Source organism: Rhea americana, unplaced genomic scaffold (assembly GCF_003343005.1).
Source record: "Rhea americana isolate MKP2758 unplaced genomic scaffold, rheAme1 scaffold_16, whole genome shotgun sequence".
NCBI lineage: Eukaryota > Metazoa > Chordata > Aves > Rheiformes > Rheidae > Rhea > Rhea americana.
Genome location: NW_028185705.1, coordinates 8,064,667 through 8,081,412, shown reverse-complemented (window position 1 = coordinate 8,081,412; position 16,746 = coordinate 8,064,667). Strand labels below are relative to the sequence as shown.

The following is a 16,746-nucleotide window of genomic DNA, read 5'->3' as shown; positions in this document are numbered from 1 at the left end:
TTTCCTGACCAACGGTTTAGAGGCTATGAGGGGAAATGTGTAGAAGGAGGAATATAAAGTAATTTTCTGCTCATGCAAAAGTGTGCTGGGTTAAAAGGTTGACTCAGTGGCGTCACATTTTCAGAGGTTCCAAATATTTGCAGGCCCAGGAAACCAGGCCAGGATTTTTATCCTCTTCATGTGACAGGAGGCAGTAGTCCAGATAAGCTGCAGCTTGGGTTTAGGTAGACTTCTGAAGGTACACATGCAGAGTTATTAAGTGACCAAGATAAAGTATATKTGCAAATGTCAGAATTGAAAATAAATTGAGAACGTAGCAACCTGCCTCCAGAGAATGGATTTCCTTTACTCTGGAGAGCAGAAAGCAGCTGCAGGTGGTATTAAATCCCATTAGTCTCAGTGGATTGAAGCCTGTGCTACTACTGTAGGCAAGACATTAAAAAACCCCTAGCTGTTAGAGTGAAGTACAGTTTTCCTTGTTTTCTCTCGATTATTTGGGAGAGCTTCATATTTGTTCCTTCTTTTTTAGCTTGCAGCACTCCTCCTGTCAACATGAAAGTGCAGCCTGTGAACAGAACAGCATTGCTTGTAACCTGGAACCAACCRGAAACAGTCTACCACCCTCCTATCATGAACTACATGATCTCCTACAGTTGGACTAAAAACGAAGACGAAAAGGAGAAGACTTTCACCAAGGACAGTGACAAGGACCTGGTAAAACCACAGCATAAACCATTGACTTATGTCTTGAGCTGTCCTTATAGTGTTATTTTCTCAGCAGAAGGAAGAAGAGTAGGAAAGCTTTTGTTACATTACAGATAGGCTAGTATTTGACTTTCAAGAAATTGCTTTTAAAATGTTCAGCATTAGTTAAAGATTGCCTACACCCAAAACGCTAGAGTGCGAATTTATAGTTTATGTGAGTGTATGAAGGACTAAATCTGCAGACATCTTTTCATGTACTGTTGCTGAGAAGTAGATGGCTCAGAAAATAGTTAGACTCTGAATACCTTTTGGCTCCTGCTCAGCTCTCAGATTTTCACAGTAGAGGCCTAATCCTCCAAAATCAAGTTTGTCTCTGTGCGTAGCCCCTTGCAGGCTTTGGAACAGTTTCTGATCAGTAAGTGCTGCCAGTAATAATAGTTGCATGGTCAGAGCTGGMAGATTATTGTAGAGTGGTCTGTACGAGCGTTGCCTCAGTCTGGTTGTGAGAGAAAGGGAGAGAAGAGCAAGACGRTTCCGACATAGATGGAAATACCAATTTATCCCCTCCATTTAGAATTTGATCTGCTTGTCATTCTTGTCTAAGTGGAAGCAAGTATTGTACCGGTCTTTAACATTCTCTGCATATAAAATCAAAGTGACATATTCAGGTTTGAAAGGCCTCCGTTTATTGTTAATCAAAGAAAGCCTCTAGAATAATGAAATCAGTAATTGTATATGCACATGAAAAATGCAGCAGCACAGAGTGTTATTCCTAATGACTGTTATCGTATTTTTTTTCAAATACACAGTCCTCTGGGCCCATTCAATCAGTTAGACAATAATACTTCTCTTATTCCCTTTGATGAAGATTCTTTTACTTCATTTCCATTTATATTTTCAATTTCCCCACTAGACATTGTTATCTGGGTCACATTAGGGAATGATGTGCCTCACAAAATCAGAAAGGAATCTATTGAAAGGCACCCAAGGTTATGATGTATTGTAACCTCTCTCTTGTTGCAACTCCACACTCTTAAGGGACTTTTTTTTTTTAATCAGTAATAAGGAGGAGAGTGTTAATCAGCAAAAATGATGTGGGCACAGTGACAGCATCCTGTTTTATGTAAAAGAAATAATCAAATGTGYAGAGGATATGATGGAGCGATAGCTTGGAAATAAATTGCAGTGAGCCYCTGTACTGTGCAGTAGAGCTTGGAGGTTAAGGAAGCAACGATAGCTTAGTCTGCTTTGGGGGCAAGGGAAAAAGGAAACACTTTTTCAGAGGAAAGTGCAATCCACTTTCAGWGCTCTGGTAGAAACAGCTGGGCTGTCCTATCTTGAAACAGAGCTAGACAGTGTTTTCCTAAAGGGCTCACCTAAATACCTAAAGGTATTTCAAATGACCCATGYGGCTACCAGTGCTCTCTACTTCAAGACAAGAAATGATTGATTGTGGACTAAATGCCACCCAGAGGAGCAGCATGAAGGCAGCAAGGCAGTGTCTCRGGTTTAAGAGGGTGTAGGGGCATCRCAGCCCAARGTGTGGAGCTATCACGCCTTACGGGCCRTCACCTGCTAATTACCTTAGCYAGTTTATTGCAAAATAAACAGTGGGTTTGAACATGTAACGACTTTTCAGGGCTTATCTCAGGGTAGTAACTGGAATTTGCACCTCCACCTGTAAAATCTTCATTTTAATACCTATGAGATTGACTGATTTGAGGTTAAGGGTTTCTGAGGAGAKCAGAGACTTTCAAACATGAGACATGGGAGCAGACATGGGACATGCTCATTTCTTTCCCATGGGCAGAGCCAGCAGAATCTGGGTGCAGCAGTTGGATCCCAGGGAAGTCATTTGACCTTCACCTGTTCCTCTCCCAGGAGAAYGGTGACTATTCCCCATTAGAAATAAGTTTGTCTTACATGGTACAAATGTCCTGTGTTAGCACAATGCTTTATATATTGCAAACTGATCGTGGACAGTCCTGTGGGGGTAAAAAACTGAATAATATCTATTTTTTTTAAACAGAAGGCCATCATTAGCCATGTCTCACCTGACATCCTTTATCTGTTCAGAGTTCAAGCAGTTTGCCGAAATGAAATGCGTAGTGACTTTAGCCAGACAATGCTCTTTCAAGGTAAAAACAAACAAACAAACAAACAAATGTATTTTTAAATTAAATGACTGTGTGTGTGTTTAACATTTTCTTTGCAGAGTGCAATATGTTGTGGAATGATCTCAGAAGATGTTTGAATGCATGTAGACAATGCCGATTTCAAACTGCRGGCAGTGACTTTAGCAGAGTCATCTTTCTAATGATGATGGTTTGCCCACACCCCTGTGTTGGAAGTGGTCTGTCTATTCTTATGAGAATACATAGCTTTTCTTCACTAGCTTTGTAAAGCAAATTCATCAGCGACTGCTTATGCATCAGAGGCTCAGCTATAGCAGAACGAGAGTCTGATTGGTGCTGTCTTACATAAAGGGGAAAGGAGATCAGTCCCACCTTGACAACCACATGTTGGGATTCTCAGGTTTTTACTGTGTGYGCAACGACAACGATTTTCAAAACACGCTTATTTAAATGCAAGCTAAAGAAGTGGCTGCTAAACTGTCAGTTGCCATGGATTTCTGTTGAAGTGTGTTTGACAAGTATGGTAAAACTGAGATTCAGTAGAACTTGATCCTTTTGGTTTCTCTAAATATCAAAGTTTTGCTTCTCACCAGGAATTTACTTCTGATTATTTTATTAGGTAGGGGCAAAATTCACTTCTACTGAGAGCACTCATCCCATGACATTCCTAAGAAATGTCAACCTAGGAATGCGTATTAGAGAAACAAAACAAGTATAGAGTTAAAAATTCAAATTCTTAAGGTGAAGCAGAGTTAAATCATTTAGGTATTATACTGTATATGGAAAAAAAATAATAAGCAGCATTTTTAAGAGATTTTTGGAAAATGTACAGGTTTTAGTGCTAACTTGTCAATCATTAGCCTCTGAAGGATGTCAAGCTGTGGACACAGTTAAGTTCTGTTCCAGCATCCCTGGTACATGCCACAGTATTAGCAGTGTCACAGGGATCAAACAAGAACTGTTCTGTCCAAGCAATATCTCTTATATAGCTCTCAATTTTTTAGTATCTTAGCAGAGAGGTTTGGAGTTCAGTTTAAGTACCAGGCAGGAGTCAATAACCTGTGTATTAGTGATTCTAGCCTCTTTCAGCAGATAGTAAAAGGGAAAGATTCTCTGAAATTTGACTGTGATAACCATTTAGTTAAAGTTAAAATGTTATTGACAGTTTTGTCAAATATTCCTTGTGCTCTTAAGCCTTTCATTCAAAAAAATGGAAGTGATGGACACCTCTACAGTATGAGTAGGTGATGCGTTTCCTTCCATATTTTCCCAAAAAGTAGATGTTCTTCTAATCTTTTGCTGTTCCAAAGATGTAACTTTAAAAAAAAAATCTGAGCTCTCGTCTCATTGTTGTACTCAATATAAATAGCAATAAATAAAGATAGCATATCATAAGGGCAGAAAGAAGTTATTATCCTCAGCTACTCCAGTTTCTTGTGTGAGTCGGTACAGTGCATCCAACTTGGATTTGAAGGATAACATATGTTTTCTGACAGTGGACTTAGCCTAGCCTCTCTAGTCCTGAGTAATTAAAGACAAACAAATCATCTTTAGACATGAGTAGTTCAGTGAGTGATATCAAGCAACACATCTAGAGAAGCTTGACTTTTCTCCAGACTGACACTACCAAAACTGATCATATTTTGGACTTAGCTGCATGCAACAGGCCTTCTCTGATGTTTGCCTGCCAAGTCTGTGGTTACCAGTTCATTTGCAGGCCTCCATTTCTTTTCTCTCTTGGCATGTTTAGTCATAACAATGTTGAGCAACTGTTTAGCAAGAACTGTAATGCAATGTCGCTGTTGTCTCCTCTCTCCCTTCCTCATCCGCTTAAGTATTGTTATTCTTTGTTTCTCAGCTAACACTACTCGAATTTTCGAGGGGACCAGAATTGTGAAAACAGGAGTGGTAAGTTGTGGATGTAAATCACTGCAGTGAATTGACAGGCATTTGTAATTTGTGGTGGCGTTCCCACCAGGTGGCAGCATGATGTTGTAAATCTGTGGTGGGACAGTGATTTCTTAGGGTGGTGGCGGTTTAAACCCTGCTCAGAAGGTTTCATAACCCATAAAATATCGGTGAGATTTTGGCTTTCCAGCAGATTCCAAGAAGCTTTAASCAGTGGAGAATCATCTGTTAGATTCTATGATTCTATGAAAAACTTCCAAAATATATATTAAGTGCATTWAGATGGGATATGTAATATTAATAATGACAGTGGAAATAAATTTAATTTCTTTTATTAACTGTATGATCAGAAGTACATACGTAACAAGAATCAGGCCTCACATACAGCATCTTTGCTCTTCCAGTGCTTTAAGGATATCTGCTGTTGTGTGCATGAAGCCTTAATAAGCTGTCTTGTTTTAATTTTAATTCAGGTGAGACTGTAACAAGTCACTAAAGCTGGCTGTTGTATTCCAGAATCAGAAATGTTGATAGTTTTACTGTAATACTGGAATACACTGCTTCAGTTTTGCAAGCATCTGGTTATTTAACATTAATCATCCATAACTTTAAATTCTTGGCATTCAGTATACTAAATTGTTCAGTCAAATTTGTGGGCTGAGTTCACACTATCGAATTTTCTCTACGAATATTATTTTTGGTTTTATTCCATTTTAGGTTGATGTGCTCCCTAGTAAACCAGTAACACGGACAGAGCTTGAATTTGAATGATTAATGTTTTTTTTTAATGATATATTGAGGTATTCTAGATGTACAAAATCTGCTGTCAAATTTTAATAYTCAATCTAGCTTTGAGACCATACATGCCAAAGRAAAGCAAATCTCACAATGCCTTAGGAGTTCACACTGATAAGCATCCAGAAGTTCAGATCCTCATTTAAAGTTTTGGCTGGAAATCTCTAAAGCACAGGTTTTCTTCTGAGATTTCAGGTTCTCTGTGATTGCAGCTGGTCAAAAATAACATGAGAAAGCAGCCTTTCTTGTTTTGCTGCAGCATTTCAACTACATGGCCTGATTGAAACCAGGAATGGCAGAGAGATGCAGAAATACTGTTAAATTACAAAGTCGCTCCAAAAATAGAGAGACATTTTATGGTTGTGTTCAAGGCTGAGTAGCACCTGTGTAACTCTTGTTGTCCATGTCTAGTGTGTGCATTTGCAGCTCATGGTCCCCTTGGTGATGCAGTCAGTGACATGAGACATATTTGAGTAAGTCAGAGAGGGAACGTGGCCCGGGCAGAGATGTTGACTCGAGCTCTTCTGCAGAATTACTCCTTGTATTTAGCCAGCTCCCTTAACCTGAGTGCCTTTTTGCACATGTAATTTAGGAAGGTGAATTACTTACCTTGGTTTTTGTTAAGATGTGTACCGGGGTTTTTTATTTCAGAGAAAGCATATGTTTACATGCACGGAGCATGCATGCACTTAGTTGCACTAAGCTAACCAGCAGGGAGAGTGCTGCAGGATGGGGCACACCAAGCCCACGTGTGACCACCACGGTCCAGCCATGCCGGTAGCTGCCCTGGCAACTTCGGCTAGCAGGAAGGCTCATGATGCCCTCCAAGCCCTCGACTTCCCAGCTGCACCTGCAGCAGGTCTTCTCTAACGAGAGCAACGCTGCTGCTTGCTGCAGTACCAGTCCTTAGGATAATAATGCTGATTTCAGAAGCAAATAAAAATAGTGCTGTTTGAGGCCTTAGCAGTGTGCGTGGGAAGACCCAGAGCTCCCTCGGAGAGCGGGCCCACCAGCCCTGCCCGCACGGGAATGGCATAGCTCGTATTTTTGGATGAYGCTTATGTAACACCATATTTTTAAACTTCTGAGGATTAGAGCGCAGTGAGTAATGCCGCTAAACTCATTAAACATCTTCAGCTCTTCCCCCACCCCGAGAGGAAACATTACTCACAAGTAGCCAGCGATGTGGGTGGAGAAAGCCCCGCTGTAAAATGAAGATAAGAATAAAGGGACTTTGATTATAATGATTGCTTTGAAATGGCAAACGCGGGGATGTTTCCTCCCATCATCGCTTGCCTTGTGACTCGGTGGCTTGTGCTTTTCCTGGCTTGGTCTTGCATCCAGCTGGTGTAAATCCACTTCTTCCGTTTAGAGAGACTAATGAGCGGCATGGTGTGTGTGTGAAAGCCCCTGMTGATGCTCTCCGCTGTGTTTTTTCCCCTGCCCTCTTCTCAAGCCCACCGCCTCACCGGCCTCCTCAGCCGACATGGCGCCCATCAGCTCCGGCTCCTCTACCTGGACCTCCGCCGGCCTCCCCTTCTCCTTCGTGTCCATGGCCACAGGGATGGGGCCCTCCTCCAGCGGCAGCCAGGCCACCGTGGCCTCGGTGGTGACCAGCACCTTGCTGGCAGGGCTGGGCTTCAGCGGCGGCGGCATCTCCTCCTTCCCCAGCAGCGTGTGGCCCACCCGCCTCCCCGCGGCGGCGGCCCCCAGCAAGCAGCCGGGCCGGCCGGTGGTGGCCGCCACCGAGGCCACGTCCTCACCGGAGCGGGACGCGGCGCTGACCAAGGACGGCGAGGGAGCGGAGGAGGGAGAAAAGGACGACAAGAGCGAAAGTGAGGATGGGGAGAGGGAGCAYGAGGAAGAGGAAGAAAAGGACGCGGAGAAGAAGGAGAAGAGCAGAGCGACTGAGGCCGCCGCGGACGTGCGAAATAGCACAGAGCCGCCGCAAGCCACTGGTGCCCCCAATAGGACTGCTGGGGAGGAAGGAAATAAAACCATATCGGGTCAAGAGCAAAACCAAAATGTTGCCCCAACAGATGGACATCCCACGGAGGAGACTTCTGCAGCAGCAGAGCCCCAGCCCCCGCCTCTCCCCTCCACCCAAGTGCCGTCAGTGTTCACCGACGAACTTTCCCCGGGCAAGAGCCCACGAAAACCAGAGACAACAAGGAAACCTCTTCCAAAGGAGGACCGCTTTCCAGAGGAATACCCCTCAGATAACAAATTCATCACCATCAACCCAGGTGAGTGACCTCTGGGGAACTGTTTTTTCCCACTGTAAGATTGTTGGATGACACAGACCTAATTYCCTACTGATTTCCAGGAGATGCAACACTGCTGCAGTGCCTGGTTTCCCCCGACGAGCAGGTCATTGCTGGGCCCAGTCCACAAACTGCTACTGGGGGCGGGGGGAGAGGAGGGGAGAGGATCCTCTTTTAATTTTGGGGGGGAAAGATGCACGCTACCTGTGCTTGTTACTAGAAAAGTCTGGAGAAACGTTAACCGTTAACATGCTACATGAAGAMTTTTGTTTAAAAAACAAAAGGAGGAACATGGTAGACTACAGCTGTGAAATTAATTTGGAGCAGTGGTTGCTGTGCCTAGCTGGTGTTTAATGGGAAGGTTGCTATGTGTGTTATAAGCTAATTTAGTTTATCTGCAGGATTCTCCCTGATTCGGCTTTGAGATGTTCTCCCTGATACGGGTTTATAACTGACAGATTTCTCACCACAAAGCCTACATGCTCTGATCTAGCAATACAAGGCACCTTTTGCGCTAAGATTACCTTAGTTCTTTTCCTCCTTTGAAGAAAACCGTGGTCAGGCAGAATTTGTGGGTATTCTACATTTGTCCTGAATTACTGTTTCTCTTGTACATGTCAACCAGTGCCAGCTGCTCGGGATGTGCACAGTGAATATGACCTTTTGGAAGCACACACAGGTGCTCAGCATGTGCAGTAAGTCCAGCGGGTTGGGATTTGCTGCACAGACCTATGCAAACAGATGTCTGGTGGTGTTCCCAACTTGCTGTGCAGAAAGTCCAGGCCGTATGCACATATTTCTGCCCACCAGGCACCTGCGAGGAAAACAAATCTTTTAGCTGCACAGGAACAAATGAAATACATTCATATAGATTTGTTTGCAGGGGCACGACTGAGATTCAGAAACAAGGGCAAGTTCGAGCAATTACATGTATTACTGCAACATTTGTAAGACTGTACACATTTTTGGGTTCTTTTTTGACTGTTACTGTTTATTTTGCTAATCTATAGGCTCTTTCGTCATTTTGTTTTTCCATCCAAGCTCTTCTAGAGTTAAAATATTGTGAAAAAAATCCAGTATTTTTGTCCTTACATTTATTAACACACAAATGCAGACATTGTGCTCTCACATATAGCTCAGAATCAATTTTAAAATACAAAGCTAAATCCAAACTTTAATAACATTTATTGTAGACAAGCTGACTTGACTAATGCTGTAAATGTTAATTATTCTATTAAAGAACAGATTTAACAGTGATGAAGCCAAGCAACCCATACCAAATTTTCCTGATTTTTTAATACATRGCTGGTTTTCTCCTCTTCACCTGGAAATTTTCTTCGAAGTCTGGTGTTCCCACTGTATATGGTCTGAAATGCCTGACAAGCAGCTTTCAACATGCCTCTCACCCTCATCAGCTTCGTATCAGGAAGGAGGGAACTTGTCCTAGCTATGTGTTGTGATGCTGAGAGTAAGCATTCAACACCATGTAAGTTCAAACCCTGACAGTTTGATCTGTCTGGGTAGGCCTGCCTCTTGAATACTTTTATTCAGTTTTTCTTGCCTTCTGCTTCACTGTTTCTCATGCCCCAGTTTCTCAGATGACCCAAATTCCATGTCCCTTGTATAAGCCCTAGCAAACAGTCTTGATGGTTATTCTCAGCTTAATGTAAATTGAAGGAAAATTGGGTAGCTCTAGCTTCTTGGCCAGTGATAAAGGGTTTGCAATTTGGATTGGTTTGTCTTCTGTGGTGAGGCTAAGATGAAGATGATGAAAATCAAAGAGGAGTTAGAGAATATTGTTAATATTGCTCAGAAGTAGTTACTGGATATTGTGACTTGTACTCCTTTGTCTGTAGAGGTTTCAGTTTTCTTTTAGCATGTAGAGAACTATCACTGGAAGTGGTTCAACACAGCTTTGCCTGCTACTAGAGAGGTTCTTTGAGCTCTATTCACCTGCAAGTTGCCCTTCAGCTTGGAGGCTTGAAAACTACATGCAAAGACAATCGGTCTTGAAGGGACCAGAGTCCTCTGCAATGAGGTTTTTCCATGCTTGCATGGACAGAGGACAACTTTGTAAGATCATTGTGTCAAACAAATCAGGTTCCCATGTATGGGAAGTGAAATCTAAAGTGACCTGCACATGTTGGCAGGGGCAAAGCATAAGCAAAAGGGCTACTTGTTTAACCCAAGTTGGTCATAGTTACATCTTGGCTGTATCTCTGGAGGTGCACCTGGTATACAAGGAAGAAACTGTAGCTTATTTTCAGCTTCACAGACTCTTCCAGGTCTATCAGTTTAYTGAGCTTGAAGGCAAAGGGGCTAGGGGAGGGAATTCAGAGACTAAGAAGGGCCTGTTTGTGCCATTTCCCCCAGGGCAGAGTTTCATTTGCTCTCCTTGACATCCAGGTGGGAAAAGTTAGGTTGTTCACAAACCTGATGACTTCTTGTCCCATCATTGGGAAGGGTGCATTTTTTTCAGCTCTGCCTGGGAACACTTGGAGTTTTTTTCTYAGAGGCTTTAGGGGAAGAGGCTTCTTGCCTGGATCGCTCTGTACCAGATGTGAGGCTCTTGTGCTTCCAAGTCTCTTCAGGGAAATCCTTCTCCTCTTTGCATCTTTACCACCCAGGCACCAGCGGCAGCTTGCTGAGATCTGCCTTACAAGGGATTTGCCTAAATGCTATATTAAATTGGCCTGAGTAAGGCCTGGTGGGAGTACTGCCGGAGTGAATGCCGGAGAAGGAGCTTGCCCCAGGGCTGGGCCTAGTCTGCTGAAGACACCTGCCAGCAAAACCAGTGCCTGTAGCAGTGGCTGTCAACCAAACACCAGAACGAACCTTAAGAGTAATTCCTTCAGCTTAATTTTTGCAGGGTAATGTGGAAACTTATTATTCACACAAGCAGACCAAATGTCGCTCATGCAAGTAGCTGACTTCAGAGAAACTCCAGGTATAAGCAAGACCTCCTCCTGTGAGCAAGGGCCTTCAGTATTTTTCACAACAAGGCGAGCCTGAAATTGGGGCAACGACTCACAAAGCTGAGAGGCCATTGCTGAAAATACTTAAAATCATTCATGAGCATTGGGACAGGTAAGGTAAAGATCACTTCCAAAATGAGCAGAAGGAAACTGCTGCAGCTTATTAAGTCCCATAGAGGGCAGAAACTTTTTTGGATGCATTGTTTCTCCAGGAAGGCATTTTTTTAAAAAAGCTGTCAGGGTTTCAAMAATGTTTTTGCGAGGAGAAAGTTTAATTGTTTTAAAGAGTAGAAAATTGTTTCATAACAATGTACACTTGTAAAATTAATTATAGAGCATCAAATTAGCAGTTGTAAGGAGATAACTGAACGGAGAAGTACTCATGAGCGTGGATGATTAGAGGAGAACAGGGAACACATGAGAATTTATGGGGAAAGTGCGAGGCCAATTAGTACAGCAAGGCTCATTTTCTTTTAGTGCTTATTTCACAGGCACATACACACACCTCTCCGGAGGCCATGTCATTATTTTCCAAATGGTGTTGGCCTCTCCTTGTCTGGTGGTATTGGCCAGCACTAATGATTTTCCTCTGCCGCTGAGCGCTTGCTTGCATTCCCTTCTTTCATTTTSCTGCTCATCCCTTTCTCTGTTTTGTTGCCCGCATTAGGCTAATTGTATCTTTGATCTGCAACTGTTACACATGCAGCTGCTCAGCATTGTCTGGGCCTCTGAAACCTGAAAATTAGAAAAACGACCATTAAAATGGTGCTCTACCAAAAGAAAAAAAAAAAAAAAAGGAAAGAAAAGAAAGAAAAGGGAAAAAAAGAAAAAAGAAAATCAGCATGGTTCAGTTTTAACAGGCTGGAGCAGATATTACCCGGTGGAATTTCGGTTTGCTGTGCTGGACGGTTAAGCAGACGCTTTGTTTGGTTGGGGGTAACGAACGGGTGAATGTGCTTCCTGCATGCGTGTGAGCAAAGGAGCGTGTTTCCAGTTGTGGCTTTCGCCCGGGCCTCGAGCTGGGACGACRAGCAACAGAGATGTGGGTTTGATCCAGGCTTCGGCTGGGTCCCCCCATCCCTCGCCACTTCCCCGCTCGTGCTGCCTTTCTCCCAGGAGAGGCTTTGTAGGCAGGTCATGATGCACATGGTAAATTCCAGGCCTGGTATATGCCTTTAACCAGGAGTGAATTTTGGTTTTTAGAACCATCTTCGCCAGGTCTGAGGTTACAAAAGCCTTTGGGGGATAACCTCGTTAAGATAATTAAACATCTGTGTAATTTTTTCTTTCTGCATACATGGCAAGGATTATTAAGCTGTGTTTTCATGTGGTGTCATGAGCCGCTTCGCGTGACAACTTCGGAACAAACAGCAGAGCGGCTTGTAAATAAAAGGACTGGATTATTGAGAAGGTTTGGGTTGTGTAAACAGTGCGAATCTCAGTTATCTGACACCAGGATTAAACATTATTGGCATCTGTTTATGAAACAGTGAAAAGCCATGCTTAGTTGTGTAYAACCGCTAAGTACGAGTGCTGCAGAAATGCCTTTGAAGAAGTAGGGAGGAAATGGCTGCAAACTGATGTCAACTTGTGTCAAAGGTGATACCATTTTATAGAAAAGGAAAACAAAAGGAAAAAAAAAATTTGCCTTTTCATAGTTAAATAGTATGACCGGCATTAATTTTCAGAATTAATTGATAGCTTTTTGTCAGTCTGTAATTTCATTTACTCAAGCAAAGATGAGCAGGTGCCATTCTTCCAAATGGCCGGCTCTCCGAGACGGCTCTGCAGAGGGGATTTGCTTCTGGCATTCGCAGCATTTGTACTGCCRTGGTGGTTGTCCGTGTCTCTAATGGTACAACAAACAGAACTTTGTACAGGCGGCTTGTGCAATGTCAAGGGGTGATAAAGGGAAGTTTCAAAGTAAAAAGCTACCATTGCTTATTATAGCAAGCAGTGTTACTTATGGGAAATAAACAGGCTTCTGTTCTCAGGAGCCAAATTACCAAGCAAAACGGTAGATTTCTGTAGTTTTTGGGTSCCTCTTTCGTGCCCTGATCTTTGTTCATGAGTTTCGCTGCCAAAGCACCCCTCGCTGTCCCAGTGGGCTCTAATATTCTTGGGGCCAGAAATTGAACTAGATGGKAAAAATGATAGGTATGGATTTTTCCAAGAGTGAATTTAGCAACACTGGAACTTGTCATATGGGACCTCCTGAAACAGATATGTTGTAATCATGTTTATTCCTTCCTACAAGGATGAATTCCAAGCCAGTARAAGGCAAACTGAATTAATTCAATAATGGCATATGCCACTGGAAACTTTACATTTTTTAGCAAAGCTGAAGTTTCCTAGTCCATTTTTTAAGCATTTTTRTGCCACAGTACTGGCCACCATAGACAGTTACAAGGATATGCCATTGGCGCTACCGAGGCTTAACATTTTTGGTTTGGAAAAGAGAGTGCAATGCTGATTATTTCTGATTTTACAATATCTTTTCATGTACAAGTACAGGAAGATATAAAGGCCCAGTTCTATCTTTTTTGTRTATGTGTTTTTCTCGGCTCTTTCTTCTTAACCAGAGCGCTGCCTTTCTTAAGCTCTTCTGCTGTGGCGCTCAGGAGACACCCAGCAGCGGTCCAGATGCACCGCTGTGTTCTTCCATCCTCGACTGTCAATGTAGTACAACATTCATTGGCATTGGTTTGGTTAAGGTCTCTAAACACTTTTCTTAAGCAGAGAAAAACACCTAAGACTTTCTCTTCCTAGCCAGTACAGGAATGGTATCTTTTTTTCTGAGGCATGTCACTGCTTGGCCATTCCCAACTGGAATTTCAGGGTCAGCTGTCAGCATACATGAAAGGCATTTGTTCTGGCACTCAACTTACTGAGCACTTCCTTATCCTCACACCTGTGGTATAGGGAGTTGGCAGGCTTGGATAAGCACGTTCTCCACAGCAGGCTAAGGGGAGCACCGTGAGCATTGCAGAATGTAATAGTGTGTATAGGGACCRTAGCCCATGCTGTGCTTACAGTGGAATTTAATTTTCTTTCCATGCAACTGGAAACATATGTTTTTTGTGTTGAAATCTGTGGAGGTGAAACTGAATAGAATACAGTCCTTGGAGAGATACGAAGCAATACCGTAATAGATGTATGGGGGCACATCTGTTCTGTATGGTGGGACTGTTTGGCTGCCCTAGTAAGTTTTATTGCATTGTGTGGTTTTGCTTTGACCCTTTTACCACTCTGATTAATAACACTTACTTCACCAGCTTAATTTTTTCATCYGATTAAATGATTTGAAATGCACTGATAAAAACTGATGCCTCAGGGCTTATGATTTCTGCAAGTTTTGCAAACACAGACAATAAGCTTTTGTTCTAATTTTGAGCCTGTTCTTTTCCTTACTCTTTGCTAGTCAAGGAAATCAAAGACCTGTCTTAAAAATGGTGTGTTGGCTGTTATTAGTATGCTGTGAAGGCTTGCTATGTACTCTAAGTATGATATGCCTATTCTGCAAAGTTTGCACTGCCGGTAACCTCAGTAGCCTTTTTTACTGAAGYTGGAGATAACTGGCTACTCATCTTTTGATCAGTTCTATACTCAGTGCACGTTCCCTTCTCCCAAACAGCCCTCTGATTAGCACCTCATTTAGGCTGCTTACTAAAGGGCATTACCTCCATCAGCCTAGTTCTTAAAACTAGAAAGATTTCTTGCWGGGCTTGCAGCAGCCTGTAGCCTTGCTCCGTTTTCAGCAGTCAGGCAAAAGCATTTACAATTAACCTTTACTTCCATGTTAGYTGAATTTTACTCCAGCCTATGGAGGAGTATAATCTAAATGCTATTAAAATAGAGTATGACTTCATATTATGTGACATCTGGTGACTTCCAATTATCTGTGTTTTGCCTGCCTACGGTGAAAAGGCAATTATGTTCTTATGGTTGGATTTGCAGGAGTTTCAGAAGATATGATAATACAATACAGAACGAGGACAAGGAAGTGCATTGGTATGGCAAGACTCACATGGGCTAATAAGTAGAAATCAAGTGTGTACATTTCTGTCTTTGTTCAGATTCGAAGCTGTTTACACAAATCCTTTCCCATTACATCCTGTGAGAGGTATTGARCAACTACCACCTGTTTGTTAGGTAACATGAATGAAATGCAGAATTTACTTCTGTATTTCTCTTTTACCTTTCTGTCTAAAAGCTTTTACTCTTGAAGTCTACATGAATTTCCACAAATGAGATCTCTTTTGAAAAAAAATGTAGATACAACGTCTACTTTGATGGGGTCCAATACTGAAGAACCTCTAGACATTAATCTTATGTATGACACAGTAATTTTAACATAGTGGTAGGAGTCATGCAAGTAGTGAAATGGAGTTACTCCTCAGGATATTGACCATACTTTAATTTTGTTCAAAACCTGCAGAGTAATGATTTCTTCTGTCAGTTAGAGCACATACTATCCATCCGTCCATCCATCTTGACAATCCGTATGCCAAAAAGTGCTTTCATATGCAGTAACTCACCAGATTGTAACAATTTAGCAGAAGACGTGACRTGACACTCAACATGTTGAAGTTCTTTTTTATTTTAAGAGTTACTAAGAAATTTATTTTTAAAGAAAACTATGACACTGAGCTTTGCAAACAGAGCTGTCCTGTAGTGYTGAGAAATAGAGTGCATTTACCTGCAAGCACTGATGACTGAGAAAAGCGTTTACTTTGTTGTTGTAGTGGAATGACTCAGTGGGGTACTCCACATCTGATAATAGGTGCTTGGACGACAGAGTCATGAAATTGTATATGAGACTGTAATTATGGGCAGTGGTAAAATCCAAACCATATGTGCTATTACATGCCATACTTTTACTCTGTAATGTCTCAGACGAAAGAAAAATGGAGTCCCACCCTGCAATTATAAGGTCTTTGCTCCAAGTGTTTACTCATATCATGTAAAATGGACAAATTATTTTGTTTTGCTTACACATCTTCCATACATAATTCTTTTTTTCCATTTAGTGATTATTTTTATTATGTGTTTAATACACAGCTGACAAGAACAGCTCCAGCATGGCCACGAGACCTTCTACTGGTAAAATGGAATGGATCATCCCGCTTATTGTGGTCTCAGCACTGACCTTCGTGTGCCTCATTCTTCTGATTGCTGTGCTTGTTTACTGGAGGTGAGCCTGTTTTCTGCGGATGGGGAACTGATCATGATTTAAAACACATCTGGGATTTTTTTTTTTTTTAATACGGCCCTGTGTTTTTTTGTTTTATTTAATGTTATCATGATAGATGCATTAGATATCTCTCCAGGTGCTGAGACAGCAGTATTGGTTAACTATTCAGCTGTCTCAGATACTGATTTTTGTGTCATGAAAATGAGGTTAATAGCACTGGTAGAGCCAGCTGTAATGCAGACAAATGTTTCTACAATTAGCCCTTTTTAAATAGCTGTGGAAAATATCTTTTACTTGACCTTCAGGAAAGGTGGTCATGGGAGAAAAGCCCGGAAAAGTGGACTTTGTTCCATGTATGGCTTTGCTATAGCTCCCTGTGTCGTCGTAACGAGTTCGCTTTCTTGCTTTGACTGTACTTCTACGAAAGGGGGATAACCTTGCCTCGCATTATATCGCAGTACTCTAAGCAGGAGTTCYTTAACATTGGTGAAGTGTTTAGTAGTTTCATGCCTACCATGGCATGAAAATAAAGATTGCCACTTCTGAAGAGATGCCTTCATTTCTACCAAACATGGTTTCAGTTCCGTGTGGAGTCTAGGGTTAGCATCAACAAATCCATCTCACTTTGATTTAGGGTAAGTTAAAACCTGAAACACCTTCATATGCCTTAACCAGAACCCGATGCTACCTCGTTTGTCTGATAGTGAAAATTTACCAAGGATTAGCCTCCTACAATAGTGACCATTTAGGAATTATTTCAAAATCTGATT

At 42.1% G+C, this 16,746-nt stretch overlaps 1 protein-coding gene across 1 annotated transcript in view; it reads left to right on the top strand.

Annotated features, from left to right (window-relative positions):
- Positions 1–16,746, top strand: part of PTPRG (protein tyrosine phosphatase receptor type G) — a 342,342-nt gene that overhangs the window by 258,994 nt on the left and 66,602 nt on the right. Inside the window, exons 10-14 of the mRNA XM_085300014.1 lie at positions 530–714; positions 2,735–2,843; positions 4,699–4,748; positions 7,000–7,789; positions 15,844–15,976. Of these exons, the coding sequence (XP_085156140.1) occupies positions 530–714; positions 2,735–2,843; positions 4,699–4,748; positions 7,000–7,789; positions 15,844–15,976 (1,267 nt within the window). The remainder of the gene's footprint in view (positions 1–529; positions 715–2,734; positions 2,844–4,698; positions 4,749–6,999; positions 7,790–15,843; positions 15,977–16,746) is intronic.